The sequence below is a fragment of the Phoenix dactylifera genome, chromosome 6 (genome assembly GCF_051530095.1).
Source record: "Phoenix dactylifera cultivar Ajwa chromosome 6, Ajwa_hap1_PhDact_Kaust_v1.1, whole genome shotgun sequence".
In the NCBI taxonomy this organism is placed as follows: domain Eukaryota; kingdom Viridiplantae; phylum Streptophyta; class Magnoliopsida; order Arecales; family Arecaceae; genus Phoenix; species Phoenix dactylifera.
The window spans coordinates 8,196,276-8,209,969 of NC_143195.1; the positions used below are offsets into that span (position 1 = coordinate 8,196,276).

The following is a 13,694-nucleotide window of genomic DNA, read 5'->3' on the forward strand; positions in this document are numbered from 1 at the left end:
TTTGATTGAATGTTTGAAATACTACATAACATCTTGTGTTTGGTTTTATTGAAAAGAAATTTCAGATTTGTCGTTCACAATCATCGTTAAAATCTGAAAGTTAAATAAATTTGTAAAAAGGAGAAGAGAAGGATATCTCTATTTAGGCAAAATGAATTGAGTTTGTTTTATCTTTCAACTTGCTTAACTTTGGTATATAATGTGCTAATTCATACCAAAACTCACATTAAATACAAAGATTCTGAATATGCTCTTATATGTTTGAAATATAAGTTTTCAATCGTAATGATTTAAGATGAGCTATAATGTGGAAGATACATATCTCAAATTATGACCTTGAAAGGCTCTATTGAAAATCTTTATGAAATTCAGAATCTGATTTTGTATAAAAGCTTAAACTCATATGATTTCTAAATAAAATCTTAATATAAGAAAAATAGAATTAAAATTTTGATGCCTTGGTTGATTGCTCTGATACGCATCCGAAACATATCATTTCTTATCTTTAAAGTGTACTAATATTGGTCCAAATGATGTGTCTTTCGATGATTTTGATTGCAAACAAAAATTTCTAAATATATAATCTTATCTTGATATTAAAAAGATTTATTGTGTTTCATATATACATTGGTGAAAAACTATGATTAAGAAATTGAGTTCTATAAATATATATACCTCAATGATCATCTATATGTTTTTCTCTCCTACATTCTTAAAGACTTCCATCAGAATATATATATAGAGTGAATGATCTTAAAGCTAGAAATATTTCAGCTCACTCAAATGATTCTTAAAAGAAAGAAAATGTAAATGTTTTTGAAAGAAACTGAGCTACAAATGAATCATTTTCTGATTAATATTTCTATACATTTTCTCTAAGATTAGGAAAAAGCATAACTTGTGCTTAAAAGATTAAAAAGGGTGATTGCTATAAATTTTGAATAATTCTTGATCACTCTACATTCTCGATAACATAGAATTTCAGTTTTATTCACGCTTGTCATTAAAATCTGAAATTCAACAAAAGAAAAGAATGATTGAAGAGGAATGCATCTTTTGAGGGGGAGCTTTAGATATCTTATCCTAAAGTTACTTTAATTTGATGCATACCTTGATTTTTATGGATTGATTTTGATGAACATCCTTATATTGCAATACATGCTTTAATTATAAGTTTATACCTTAAGATGAGTTCTATAAAGGTTGTCTTATCTCAAACCTTGAGTCTTATGAAAATAAGCTGAAACTTATAGAAAACATATTTTTGAGATTGACAATTTTATTGAACATTATCTACAAATTCTAAACTCTTAAAATGGAATGATCAATTAAGGGGGAGAAAGAAAATTTCAGAAGGAAAGATCTTATGGAACTTAATCGCATAAATCTATAACTAAAGGAGAGGGAAAGAATACTAAATGAAAAGTGATCCTAATACTCTCCAATATGTATCATCTGAAATTTAAATCTGAAAATCTTTATAATACACCTTGAGGCGTGTTATTTGGTTAGTATATCTCATGCATCACTCTTGAACCAAATTGCAAATTTTAAGAGCCTCTAATTTAATGAAAAAGGGGGAGAATAATGTGTTAAATTTTCTTGAGTATCTCTTAGAAAATCTATTTTTGAACTTCACTAATGAGTCCTAATTGGCTTGCTCTTTAGAACTTCAATTTTGTGCCAATTCATTATTTTATGTATCAAATTGTGCTTATTCTCTAAAGAAATAAAAGAAAGTCTTTAAAAGAGCTCTAAGATGTATCAAAAATTGCATGAATTCATATTTTGGTATTTGTGCCCCAATGCTCTTATTATCATAAAAGAACTTTGAAGTCATTAAGAATTAATGATCCAACAGGATGATATGTCTTTCAAATATATAAGTTTTGATCTTTTACTCTGAAAATCAATTGAATTGCTCTCCTATTGATAAAATACTTAATAGATTGGGCAAAAGGTCTTAAATGAACAAGCTTTCCCACTTATTATTGAAGAGAGGTCAGATTTCCATTCGTGCTTTCCTTGAATATCATTTGTGGTACTTCTTGAATTAACCTAAGGAAGATTCCACCTACACTTGATTAGAAAACTATCTGTGGTATCAAATTAGAAAATTTCTTGAAATCACATTCGATGTGTTCTGCTCTGGAATTATCTTAATTGGCTCTGATCTATGCTCATTAATCTTTTTCTAACATTATTGCCTTGAGTTATATGATTCATATTCTTGCAATAACTTGACATGCAAATCAGAGTACAATAAGAAAAAGAAATATTTGAGTATTCTTATCTTTGTGCTTAATGTTCCACTATCTTTTTGATGTTGTCAAAAAGGGGGAGAAATATCTAAGTATATGCTCATAATGCTTTGTATTTTATATTGAATACCAACTCAGCTTAAACTGAAATAGGTTGATTGTGTTAAGCTGATTAAATCTAAAGCATTATCATGAAGTATGTTTTAAATATTTATGTTTTCTACTTTATGTAACTTAGCTATGCATTAGTCCTAGAACACAATATATTTTATATTGCACATACTCCAAGTTTTGTCATCATCAAAAAGGGGGAGATTGTTGACCCTCTAATGGATTTTGATGAATACAAAACACTAGAGCATAATTCCCTTTATCTTAACAAGTTATTTGAGGATTTCAGTTGGTTAATTAAGAATATTGTTAAGAAATGTCTAGGCAAGTTCCCATGATTTTTAAGAACTTATTGAAGAATTTTTGAGATGAAAGAAAAAGTTCAGGGACAGCCGAGACGTCTCCGGGTTGTCTCCGAGACGTCTCTGGCACAAACAGGAAGAACTGGCACGTCTGGAGACGTCTCCGGTACCTGTGGAGTCGTCCCCGCAAGTAAAAAGCAGACCAGCGGAGTCGTCCCCTAGATAGCGGAGACGACTCTCTCAGAGAATTCCAGAAGACTTGTTTTTCGGAGATATAACGGCGGAGACGTCCCCGTAAAGCGCGGAGTCGTCCCCGAAGAAGCGGAGTCGTCCCCATGCAAAAAGCGCAAACAAGCGGAGACGTCCCCGTAAAGCGCGGAGACGTCCCCGGAGCGCCTGGGACGCGACTAACAACTTTTTCAGGTTTGATTTGAATTTCAAACGTCTCTTTTTTATGTCTAACGGCTATATTTGCTTTTGGGGCTATAAAAGGGACCTCTTAAGTGCTTCTCAACATCTTCTTACCAACCCAATACAAGATCATTCAAGAGAGAAGAGAGAAAAAGAGGTTCAAGAGAGTTAGTGCATTCAAGTGAAGAAATCAAGCGCCTTCAAGTTTTCCAACAGATTTCGTGCTCAACTACTCTCTCCCGTTTGGCATTCAAAGCTCACATTCAAGCCAACGCGATCCACATCGGAAGAACCATCATCTCCCACGCTTCCAACGGCTAAAAGGGTTCTTGCGGGTTCTATTGTTTATATTGTTATATTTGCTTGTTTAAGAAGCTTTGATTTGTTTTAAACCTTTATTCTAATATCTTGTAACTTGATTCAATCAAGGGATTGAATCAAGGGGTTAAGATTTGTTGGTGAGCCAAAGGGAAAAACCAACGTTGTAAGGTTGTGGTTGGTGAGCCTTTGGGAAAACCAACCGGGTTGGATTGTGAGCCCGTGAAAACAATCGGTTGGTTCGAGTCGGTGAGCCTGTGAAAACCGACCGAGTTCGTTGTGATCTCGTAAAACAACAAGTTGGGTTGTGAGCTTGTAAAACAACCGGCTGTAATCTGTAGGATTATAGTGAAATTCCCAAGAGGTCTTGGGGAGTGGATGTAGGTGCTGGGGTGCACCGAACCACTATATGTTTGTTGTGTTTGTGATGCTTTTTGTCATTGTCTAACTTGCTCACCTACTTACTTAGATAAATTGCTTGCTTAACTCTTATCCGTGCATCCTTTAGTTGCAAGCATATTCAATTTACGTAATCAAGTTTCATTCAATAAATCAAACTGTTGCTAAGTTTAAATTCCACTGTGCATCTATACAACTTAGCATAATTAATCAAAAAGTTTTAAAAGAAGCTTAAAAGTTTTAAAAGACCCAATTCACCCCCCCCCCCCCCCTCTTGGGTTGTATTTACTGGGCAACAATCCTAAATCAAGCTAGAAATCAATTCAAGCTTGAACCAAGCGAGCTTGTTCCAAGCTTGGTTCAAATTTGAATTAAAATTTAATAAGTTCAAAAATAAACAAACTTTCAATCTTGAACTAATACTGTGGATTATTGGATATAAGATCCAACAACTTCTATCTAAAATTATAACTAGTATATATACGCATAAATACGTATATACTATTATGGTGTATACTGATTAATGTGGACAAGGCCGACACATAAGAGGTGGAAAATAATATAAAATGGAGAGAGGGAGGATAAAAGAAGGCACCTGATCAAGTTGGTAGATACACGGCGGAGAAGAAACTAATTTTTCTTATTTACTCTATCTTGATTTGTCATAGTACATGGGTTTACATAGAATTAAGGAGAGACTACCTTGGAAAGGAACGAATAAAAGTTAGACTCTGACTGTCATACTACCATATAAAAATATACTAACAGTGGAACCTTTCCCTAAATAAACAACATAATATCCCAAGATAGGAAGGTTCATTGAGTTTATTTTCAATGCTGTTTAGAAGCTATATGATTCCCCTTGGACACAACTATGGACTCTGCAAGGCATTCTAATAGTGCCCTAACATTGACCTCACCAAACTTTTACTAGAATCAACTTCGAACTCAACTTGAACTTCAACAAGAACATGCTATGACTCGGTAGTGTTGATATTCGTATTATCTTTAACACTCCCTCGTAATGTTGATAGCCTTCACTCCAAGTTTTTCTATAAAAAACACAGACTTTTCTACCAATGAAGGCTTTGTAAGATGTTATCAAATGAGAGAACTGTTTATGGAGATATGGAAGCAAGACAAGTAAATATAATACACTACCAGAAAACACGCGTATAGTGACGAGAAATTAGTGACGGACCGTTATCAGTCACTATTTGTGACTGATTAGTGACCGCCAGAAATTTGGTCACCGTGGTGTAAACTTAGTGACCGATTAGTGACAGACCGGTCACAGAATGCGCGGGTAGGATGGGCGCCAAACCTTAGTAACCATCATAGTGACGGGATATCTGTCAGCAAAATGATAACCGAAATTGCAACCCCGCAGTGACAAATTCAGCCGTCACAAATATCGTAACCCAAGTATTTATAAATTTTTAAAAGATTATTTTTGGCGGTGACAGGTTATTGACAAAAATTTCCGTCACCAAATTTAATTTTTAATTCCATAAATATTAAAAATATTATTTTTGAGTAAATCTAAATTAAAAAAAGATAAAAGGAGGAAAATCCAACATGAAACTAAGTATGCCCGCCGTTTCGCCCAAATTTCTTCGATAACTCAAATTCCAAACGCTCTCCAGAAAACTCAAATTTCTTCTCATTTTCAAATCTCATGGTGTTGGCCATGACCCATTTGTACCCCTATTGCAACTTTCCTGCAATGGGATTGGATTTTGGAAGAAGGTCTCGAATTTTTTTTACCATGCTTTATAGTTCAAAAATATTTTTTCCAGCAAGTTCCGTCCAATCAGCCTTCTTCCAATCAACCTTATAGATAAAAAATAGTTCAATATGAAATTTGGCTTGCACACCGACTTAGTCCAAAAATAATTCAATATGAAATTTGGCTTGCAGTCCCGTCCCGATTTGGAGCTGGGTGACAGGGTGAGCCTGGGACTCGAAGCATTTGGTCTCGATTAAAAGATTGGCGTGGTTAGGGATTTGGCATCGCGGCTTCCTATCTCCTCTCCTCCCCTCCACCTCCGGCCTCTCCTCTCCGGCTCTCCCTTGCCAACGGCGACCACGGCAACATCACGCCTCCCGATTGCGGCTACATCACCTCGTCGACGCCCCCTCCTTCTTGCTCGTCGGCTAGGATCTCTTCCCGGAGTTAAACCCTAACCTACCGAGGGTTTCATTGTCTCTTTGCTCGGCGCCTGTGTTCATCTCCTTCTCGCCCGGGACGAGATCATCGCGGCTACGTCACCCCGTCGACGCTCCCCTGTTTCTTGCTCGTCGGCTAGGGTTTTCAGAACCGGTTCTTCCCGGAGGTAAACCCTAACCCCATTTCCTTTTACCCCATGATAACAAAATAAAAGAAACGAAGAAGAGGAAGAGGAAGGGGGAAGGAACCTACCGAGGGTCTCCCCCTGTGGATCCGGCGCCGCGCTTGATCGCCGTGCCTTTCGATTATATACATGATCCTGTGTTTACATCTCTTTGTGTTCATCTTCATCTAGTCATTATATACATGATCCAAGATTCCAAATGTGGATGTAAATGTATACATTTTAATCTCCTTTCTGAGATGCTGTGGTGAAGCAGGGTTTTTGAGATGCTGTGGTGAAGCAGGGTTTTTGAGATGCTGTGGTGAAGCAGGGTTTGTTTCCCTTAATTCCCTGTTGATGTTTCGTTTTAGCAGACGAATTTTTTGATTAATAGTGTCTGTTAAGTTTGGAACCGCAAAATCTCATGTTGTGACATGGAGCAGCAACTATTTCTTTTTTTTTCTTCCCTTTTTTCTTTTTGAGAAATATGAAGCAGCCAGGATTTAGAGAATATATGTTCTTGGGGGTTCTTCTAAATAAACAGATCTCACTCTTTGAAACAACTTCAACTGAAAAACTGATGAAATCATTGACTAAAGGCTTGTGTTTCCAGCTGCCAAGGATTATAGTAGTACTTTGTTTCAAGAGTTTCAACATCAGATATTGTGGTTCCAATGGTCCGATACTATTAGCTCTCAATGATTAATCTCCATTTTTTTATTGTTCATGTGAAAATATTAAGGGAAGAGTTGTGTATCATTGGTGCAATTTTTTTTCCTCCTAAATCTGAATCTACAGTAACCTCTAATTTAATGTAATATAATTGAATGTATTTTATTTACTTGGACCCTTGTAGGAAATCTAATCTTTGTATATTGTGATATATTTGAGCTTTCCTATGAATATCATTCGTCAAGCACCAAACTTGGGCCGATTAGAGATCTAATACTTAAAAAAGAGTATCAATTATTGATTCTTCATCAACTTGCAAAATTTATTTTCATAATTGTTGAATAGTACTTCAAAGCATGCCAGTCATGCTTCTTATGACATTGGTTTACATTTTTGAAAATTTTCTCAAAACTTTAACTTGACTCTGTAAAGTTTATGGATTTTAATTTCTTCGTCATGTTATTCATTTCTACAATCATTGTTCATCTGCAAGAAAAAATGGAAAGTGGTGGAAAATAGTGTTGCTTCATGGTTGTGACTTATTTCTAGTGTGCAATCAAGAAGGTGGTCAAAAAAGCTTGCTAAGAAGTGCCATGCTTTCCTAGCATCAGAGGCGATCATGTATATTGACATTTGTTCTATGTGAAGCAGATAGTATTCCATATGTAAATTTGGATGATTTGACTTGTATTCCTTGTCTTTGTAAAGATTAAATGCTTTTTGAATATTGCTGGTATTAGATGAATGAAGAGATAACTTGTAAAGATTAATTCGTTATGTTCAGCTTTTTATAAAGATTGAATGCTTTTTTAATGTCAATGATGCTACGACAAGATTGAATGACTTATTTTTGTCATTCTTATGATAACTTCTCATCTTCATAAATATCATACCAGTTTTTGTTTCTTTTACATTTTTTATGATCTTGCCTTTCGTGTTTTTTAATGGCCCGATTTTTAATATTTTCTAGGCTTTCTAATGTTGTTTTATTTTTTTGATTTCTAGAGGAACTATGTCAGTTGATCGTAATTGGATGTACCACCGACTTAGTGAAAATGGTTATATAAGAGCTGAGTTCTGTGATGGAGTTAAAGGGTTCCTTGAGTTTGCATTTACTCAGTTAGAGTATTGTAGTGGTGATAAGATTAGATGCCCTTGTATGAGATGTGACAACCAGAAATTTCTTAACCGTGATATGGTCAATGTTCATTTGTTGAGAAAGGGGTTTACACCGGGGTATTCAACATGGTTTGCACATGGGGAGTTACTTGGTGCAGTTGCTCCTGTAAGTACAAGTGCAGTAGAAGCATCCACATCAATGGATGTTGGTTGTGAACATGGTCAGCAATATAGAACCATGGTGATGGAAGCTATGGGTCTAGAAGAGGAACTCCATTTGAGTAGTGCACTTGAAGTTAATCATGAGGAAGAGCCAAATAAGGATGCTGCAGATTTTTATTCTTTGTTGAAAGATACAGAAGTACTTTTATGGGAAGGGTGTAAAAAACACTCTAAGTTATCTGCTATTACTCAATTATTAAATTGCAAGTCTGAATTTAATATGAGTATATCTTGCTATGATCGAATCATGAAAATAGTGAAGAATATGTTGCCGGAAAGTGAGAAGCTGCCCCTTGATTTCTATCAATCAAAGAAGATGCTTCGGAAGTTGGGGTTGGAGTATACAAGTATTGATGTTTGTGAGAATAATTGTATGCTATTCTATAAGGAAACAGAGAATTTGATTGAGTGTACTATTTGTGGTCATCCTCGATATAAACTCAGAAGAAATGATGGTGGTGGTAGGAGAAAAGATGTTCCTTATAGAAGGTTGCGATATCTTCCAATAACACCAAGACTTCAGAGGCTTTTTATGTCAAGCAGAACGGCTGAAAACATGTCATGGCATGTAAAGGGAGGTGATTCAGATGAGATGGTGCATCCTGCTTGTGGGGAGGCTTGGAAGCACTTTGACCGCATTCATCCATCCTTTTCTACCGAGCCTCGTAATGTGAGACTTGGGTTATGTACAGATGGTTTTAACCCTTTTAGCCAATCAGCTCGTCCTTATTCCTGTTGGCCAGTTTTCGTAACAGTTTACAATCTTCCACCATCAATATGTATGAAACGACCCTACATTTTTCTAAGTTTAGTCATTTCTGGACCTAAGAGCCCCGGCAAAAGTATCGATGTCTTGCTTAGGCCTTTGATTGATGAACTTAAAATATTGTGGGAAGTAGGGGTCACCACTTATGACATTTTTAGAAAAGAGAATTTTCAAATGAAGGCAGCTTTATTGTGGACTATCAACGATTTTCCTGCATATGGCATGCTTTCAGGATGGAGTACACATGGAAAGTTGGCATGCCCGTATTGTATGGAGAACTCAAAAACTTTTACACTACAACATGGTGGGAAGACTTCTTTTTTTGACTGCCATCGTCAATTCTTGCCCATGGACCATGCATACAGATACCAAGTTGATGGTTTCTTCAATGGTAGAATAGAGACAGACCCCCCACCTCCTCGACTGTCTGGTGAGGAGTTGAAAAATAGGGTCTTTGCCTTGCCTAATGTAACTTTTGGTTCGAAAGCTCCTAAGCACACCATTCCTGGATTCGGTAAAGATCATAATTGGGTGAAAAGGAGCATATTTTGGGAGTTGCCCTATTGGCATACACTACTTATTCGACACAATTTAGATGTCATGCATATTGTTCGAAATGTGTTTCTCAATATATTTTACACTTGTATGGATGTAAAAGGGAAGACTAAAGATAATGTGAAAGCAAGGCAAGATTTAGAGCTGTATTGCAAGCGTCCCAAGTTGAGGATTCAATTTGTTAATGGAAAGCTAGTTAAGCCTCCAGCTTCCTATGTATTGTCCAAAGACCAAGCAATGGAGGTCTGCGAGTGGGTGAAAGGGTTAAGACTCCCTGATGGATATGCTTCAAACATATCGAAGTGTGTTAACCTGGATGATTATAAGTTTTACGGGTTAAAAAGTCACGATTGTCATGTTTTCATGCTGAGATTGCTTCCAATTGCATTCCGTGAAGTATTGCCAGCACCAGGGCCCGTGCAGTACAGATGGATGTACCCCTTTAAAAGGTAACAATTTCTATAATTTTATTAAATAGTTTTTTTGTATCTATTAAATTTGAGAAATTAACGTATTAATCTTATTTATAGGCTTATGCATGATATAAAGCAGAAGGTAAAGAATCGAGCATCGATTGAAGGTTCTATTGTCGAGGCTTACATCATAGAAGAAATATCAACTTTCTGTTCGCATTATTTTGAGCCTTCTATACAAACGAGGTTAAATCAAGTTCTCCGTAATGAAGACGAAGGGGAGTTTGATCTCGTGGATCGTCTATCAATTTTTGCTCATCAAGGTCGGCCTTTTGGGAAACCTTTTGGAAGGCATTTAACTACTCAGGAGTTTAATGCTGCTGAATTATATGTTCTTCTGAATTGTGAGGAGGTTCAACCTTTTGGAAAGTAAGTTACACAAGTACTTAATTATAATCATCCTTAAAAATGCATATGGAGTACAATATATGTGATTCTAGCTTTTGTGTTGTAGGTATTTTGATGATTATATCCGGCAATCTTGTCCAAATATAAGCCAAATAGATTTGGAAAGACGTCGCGAAATGGAGTTTCCGGCTTGGTTTAGGTCATATGTGAGTACATAATTCATAAATATAATAATAAATTAGACTTTCTCTTGATTTATTCTTACGATATTATTTTTATCATGCTAGGTTAATGACAGCAAAAATCATGTTGATGGGCGCTTAAAGGACCTATCATATGGCCCTGGGAATAAAGTTAAATGTTATAAAGGCTACTTTGTGAATGGGTACAGATTTCACACTAAAGAATATGGAAAGGATAAAAGAACCTTCAACAGTGGTGTGTGCATTAAGGGAAGCAGTTACAATGACTTTGAGAGTGACTATTATGGGATGTTGGTTGACATTATCAAGTTAGACTATTTTGGGGTTGGTAATAAAGTAGTGTTATTCAAATGTGACTGGTATGATAGAGACAAGGGTATGAAAGTGCACCCTCAACATGGCCTCGTTGAGATCAATTACAAACTAAGACTTCCAACCAATGATCCTTTTGTATTAGCTCAACAAGCACATCAGGTGTTCTATACTGGTTACCCAGGTAAGAAGAAGAATCGAAGATTGTGGTGGGCAGTAATTAAGACAAAAGCTAGAGGTAGGTTCACTCCTAGTGTGCCAGAAGAAAATTTTCTTGATTTTTATCAAGAAGAAAACCACAGGATTCCTACCCCAATCTCGATGACAGATGAGCTTGATGATCCAGACATTTTGGTTGGTGTTAACAGAGATGCAGAAGATATTGATGCAGCAGAAATTGAGTTGACAACTAACCAAATGGAAGAGGACTTTGAGGATGAAGAAGAAGATTTTGAAGATGAACAAACCGAGGAAGAGGAGCATGAGGCTGAGGAAGATTAAAATACAACATGCAACTTTGTGAATGCTAATATAACTAATTTTAGACTTATAAATTATAATTGTGCAGACATGAGAAAGAGCAAAGGGAAAGCAACAGGTCCACTGATTGTTCTTTACTTTGATTGGATTTGTTGACATTTACATTGTGAACTAACTACAACTTTTTATTGTTGTGCAGTTATGGCCAAGAAAAAAGGAAAACCAAGAGGTAATGGAAAAGCAGCTTTAATACTGGCTGCTACTCAAGTTCCTTCTCAACCTTCTAGGTTGCCTGAGCATGTCGAGGATTGTCATGATGATGATGATTACATTCCTGATGGGGACATGATTGAAGAGGTGGATACAAATGAAGAAATAAACGATGAAGAAATGAATGGTGCAGTGCAAAATCATGAGGATATAATGAATGAGGATCAGATGAATGATGAACTTGGGATTGATCCACGACAAAGCAATGGCCGAGAACCAACCCTTAAAGCCCCTGTTGATGCAAATGGAAAAGTGATTGTTAGGTGCACAAGAGGAATGTATGAAAATATCACTTTCTTATATCACTAATTTGAATTTATGTGTTTGTTGCATTTAAAGTATTTAATTTATTTTCTAATAAATATTTTTTAAATTGCAGGTTTCTTGATTATGAGGTCAGTCACAAAGCTGTTGCTATCATGCGCCAATTTTTCAATGGTCCGTGGTTGTCATGGAGGGAGGTCCCTACACATGCTAAAGTTGGAATGTGGAACAAATTTGAGGTGATGTAATTAAGTTATATTTCTTATCATTAACTTTTGCCCTTGTTACACATGCCAATTAATAAGTCTGATTACTTGCGACCTTTTTTTTGTTAGGAGATACACACAATTCTTCCAGGACAATTGCATCATGTGCATCAAGTTTGGGACAAGCATTGTCAGCGACAGTTGACAACCTCATTAGGGAGGGTCAGAAGCCAAAAGCTTTTGGAAGCAAAAGGAGATTTAAATAAAGCCCGTGATAAACCCCCTAATTGGATCTCTAGAGAAAATTGGAATAAGCTAATTGATATTTGGATCTCCCCAAAATGGAAGAAGAAATCAGAAGCCAACAAAAATAATAGAAACACCATGAAGAATGGTAGCATCTCTAAACACTGTGGAGGATCAATCGCATTTGTCAATCATGACGAACGACTGGTACATATCTTTATTCAATTAGATTTCTATAATAATTTTTATATTATTGTTCAATCATCTTAAATTAGCCCATTATATGTTAATGATTTTTTTCTTTTCTCTTTTGTAGAAATTAAAGTTAGGTAGGGAGCCAACAATAGTTGAATCTTTTAATCGGACGCATAAGACAAAGCAAGGCATGGGAGGATATGTAGATAAGAGAAGTGAAGCTGTCATGGTAAGTATAATTTTTTTATGATTCATAAATATTATTGAGCTTGCTCATGTTTATCTCTTGTTTGATCCACCATAATGTTTTTCTCTTCTTTTAAATCAACTGGCAGGCAAAGTATTCAGCTGAATACTCCAAAAAATATGGTGATGCCTCCACCTCAGATGCTCCTCCACGTGATTATGACTTGTGGTTTGAGGCAACTGGTGTCCCAACTCATGGCCATGTCTATGGCTTTAGTCCCCTAGAGGATCTCACTGGAATTATTGGGCAATCATCATCCTCTTCCACCTCTACAAGTCAAGCTCCAGAGCTGTACACTCATGAAGACCTTCTACGTATTCTTGAGCAGGAAAAGAAAAAATGGCAAGAGGAGGTTCTTCAAAAGATGAGAGAAGAGATTGGCTTTGGAACAAGGCATGCAGATCGGGGGTGTAATGGTGATTCTGGTTCTACTGATCATGCTTCATTATGATTGTTTTTGCCTTAGATGATAGGTCCTTGCATTCTTAGGAGGAATGAAATCTCTGTTGATCTTTATGACATATTTTTAGACTTTGATTTTGATGGATTCAGGACATGTTGATGCCAATTTTGAATGACATTTAAAATGACTTTTGCGTAATGTTGAATGCCTTTGCTATTAATGATATTATTATTATTATTATTATGAGCCAATCAATGTACCAAATGTACCAGGTTATTAGATTGTGATCGGTGACCAAATTTTGGTTACTAAATTGTTTACCAAGTATTGTGACGAGCAGTCATAAACTTAGTGACAGGATTTTGGTTAATAAAAATTGATTTTGCTCAGCGCGTTTGTAACCAATTAGTGACGGTAAACTTATCACTAGGTCAGTGACGGGATTAATGACAAATGTAGTGACAAAATGTGTGACCATGTCTGTGATGACTAAATCTGTCACTAAAGGTTGTGACAGATCAGTGACCAAACTTGTGACCGCATTCTGTGACAAAATCAGTGACCAAGTTACCTTCGTC

General features: G+C 36.1%; 2 protein-coding genes across 2 annotated transcripts; both read left to right on the forward strand.

Annotated features, from left to right (window-relative positions):
- The first annotated feature begins 7,819 nt into the window (after positions 1–7,819).
- LOC149753275 (uncharacterized) lies at positions 7,820–11,306 on the forward strand. The gene is made up of 4 exons (XM_089923774.1): positions 7,820–9,918; positions 10,000–10,311; positions 10,397–10,496; positions 10,578–11,306. Exons 1-4 carry the CDS (start codon positions 7,820–7,822, stop codon positions 11,304–11,306), a joined length of 3,240 nt encoding a protein of 1,079 aa, XP_089779900.1.
- A 165-nt stretch (positions 11,307–11,471) lies between these two features.
- Positions 11,472–13,314, forward strand: LOC148702993 (uncharacterized). The gene is made up of 5 exons (XM_089923862.1): positions 11,472–11,833; positions 11,935–12,058; positions 12,155–12,478; positions 12,588–12,695; positions 12,802–13,314. Exons 1-5 carry the CDS (start codon positions 11,487–11,489, stop codon positions 13,162–13,164), a joined length of 1,266 nt encoding a protein of 421 aa, XP_089779988.1. The 5' UTR covers positions 11,472–11,486; the 3' UTR covers positions 13,165–13,314.
- Positions 13,315–13,694: the final 380 nt, after the last annotated feature.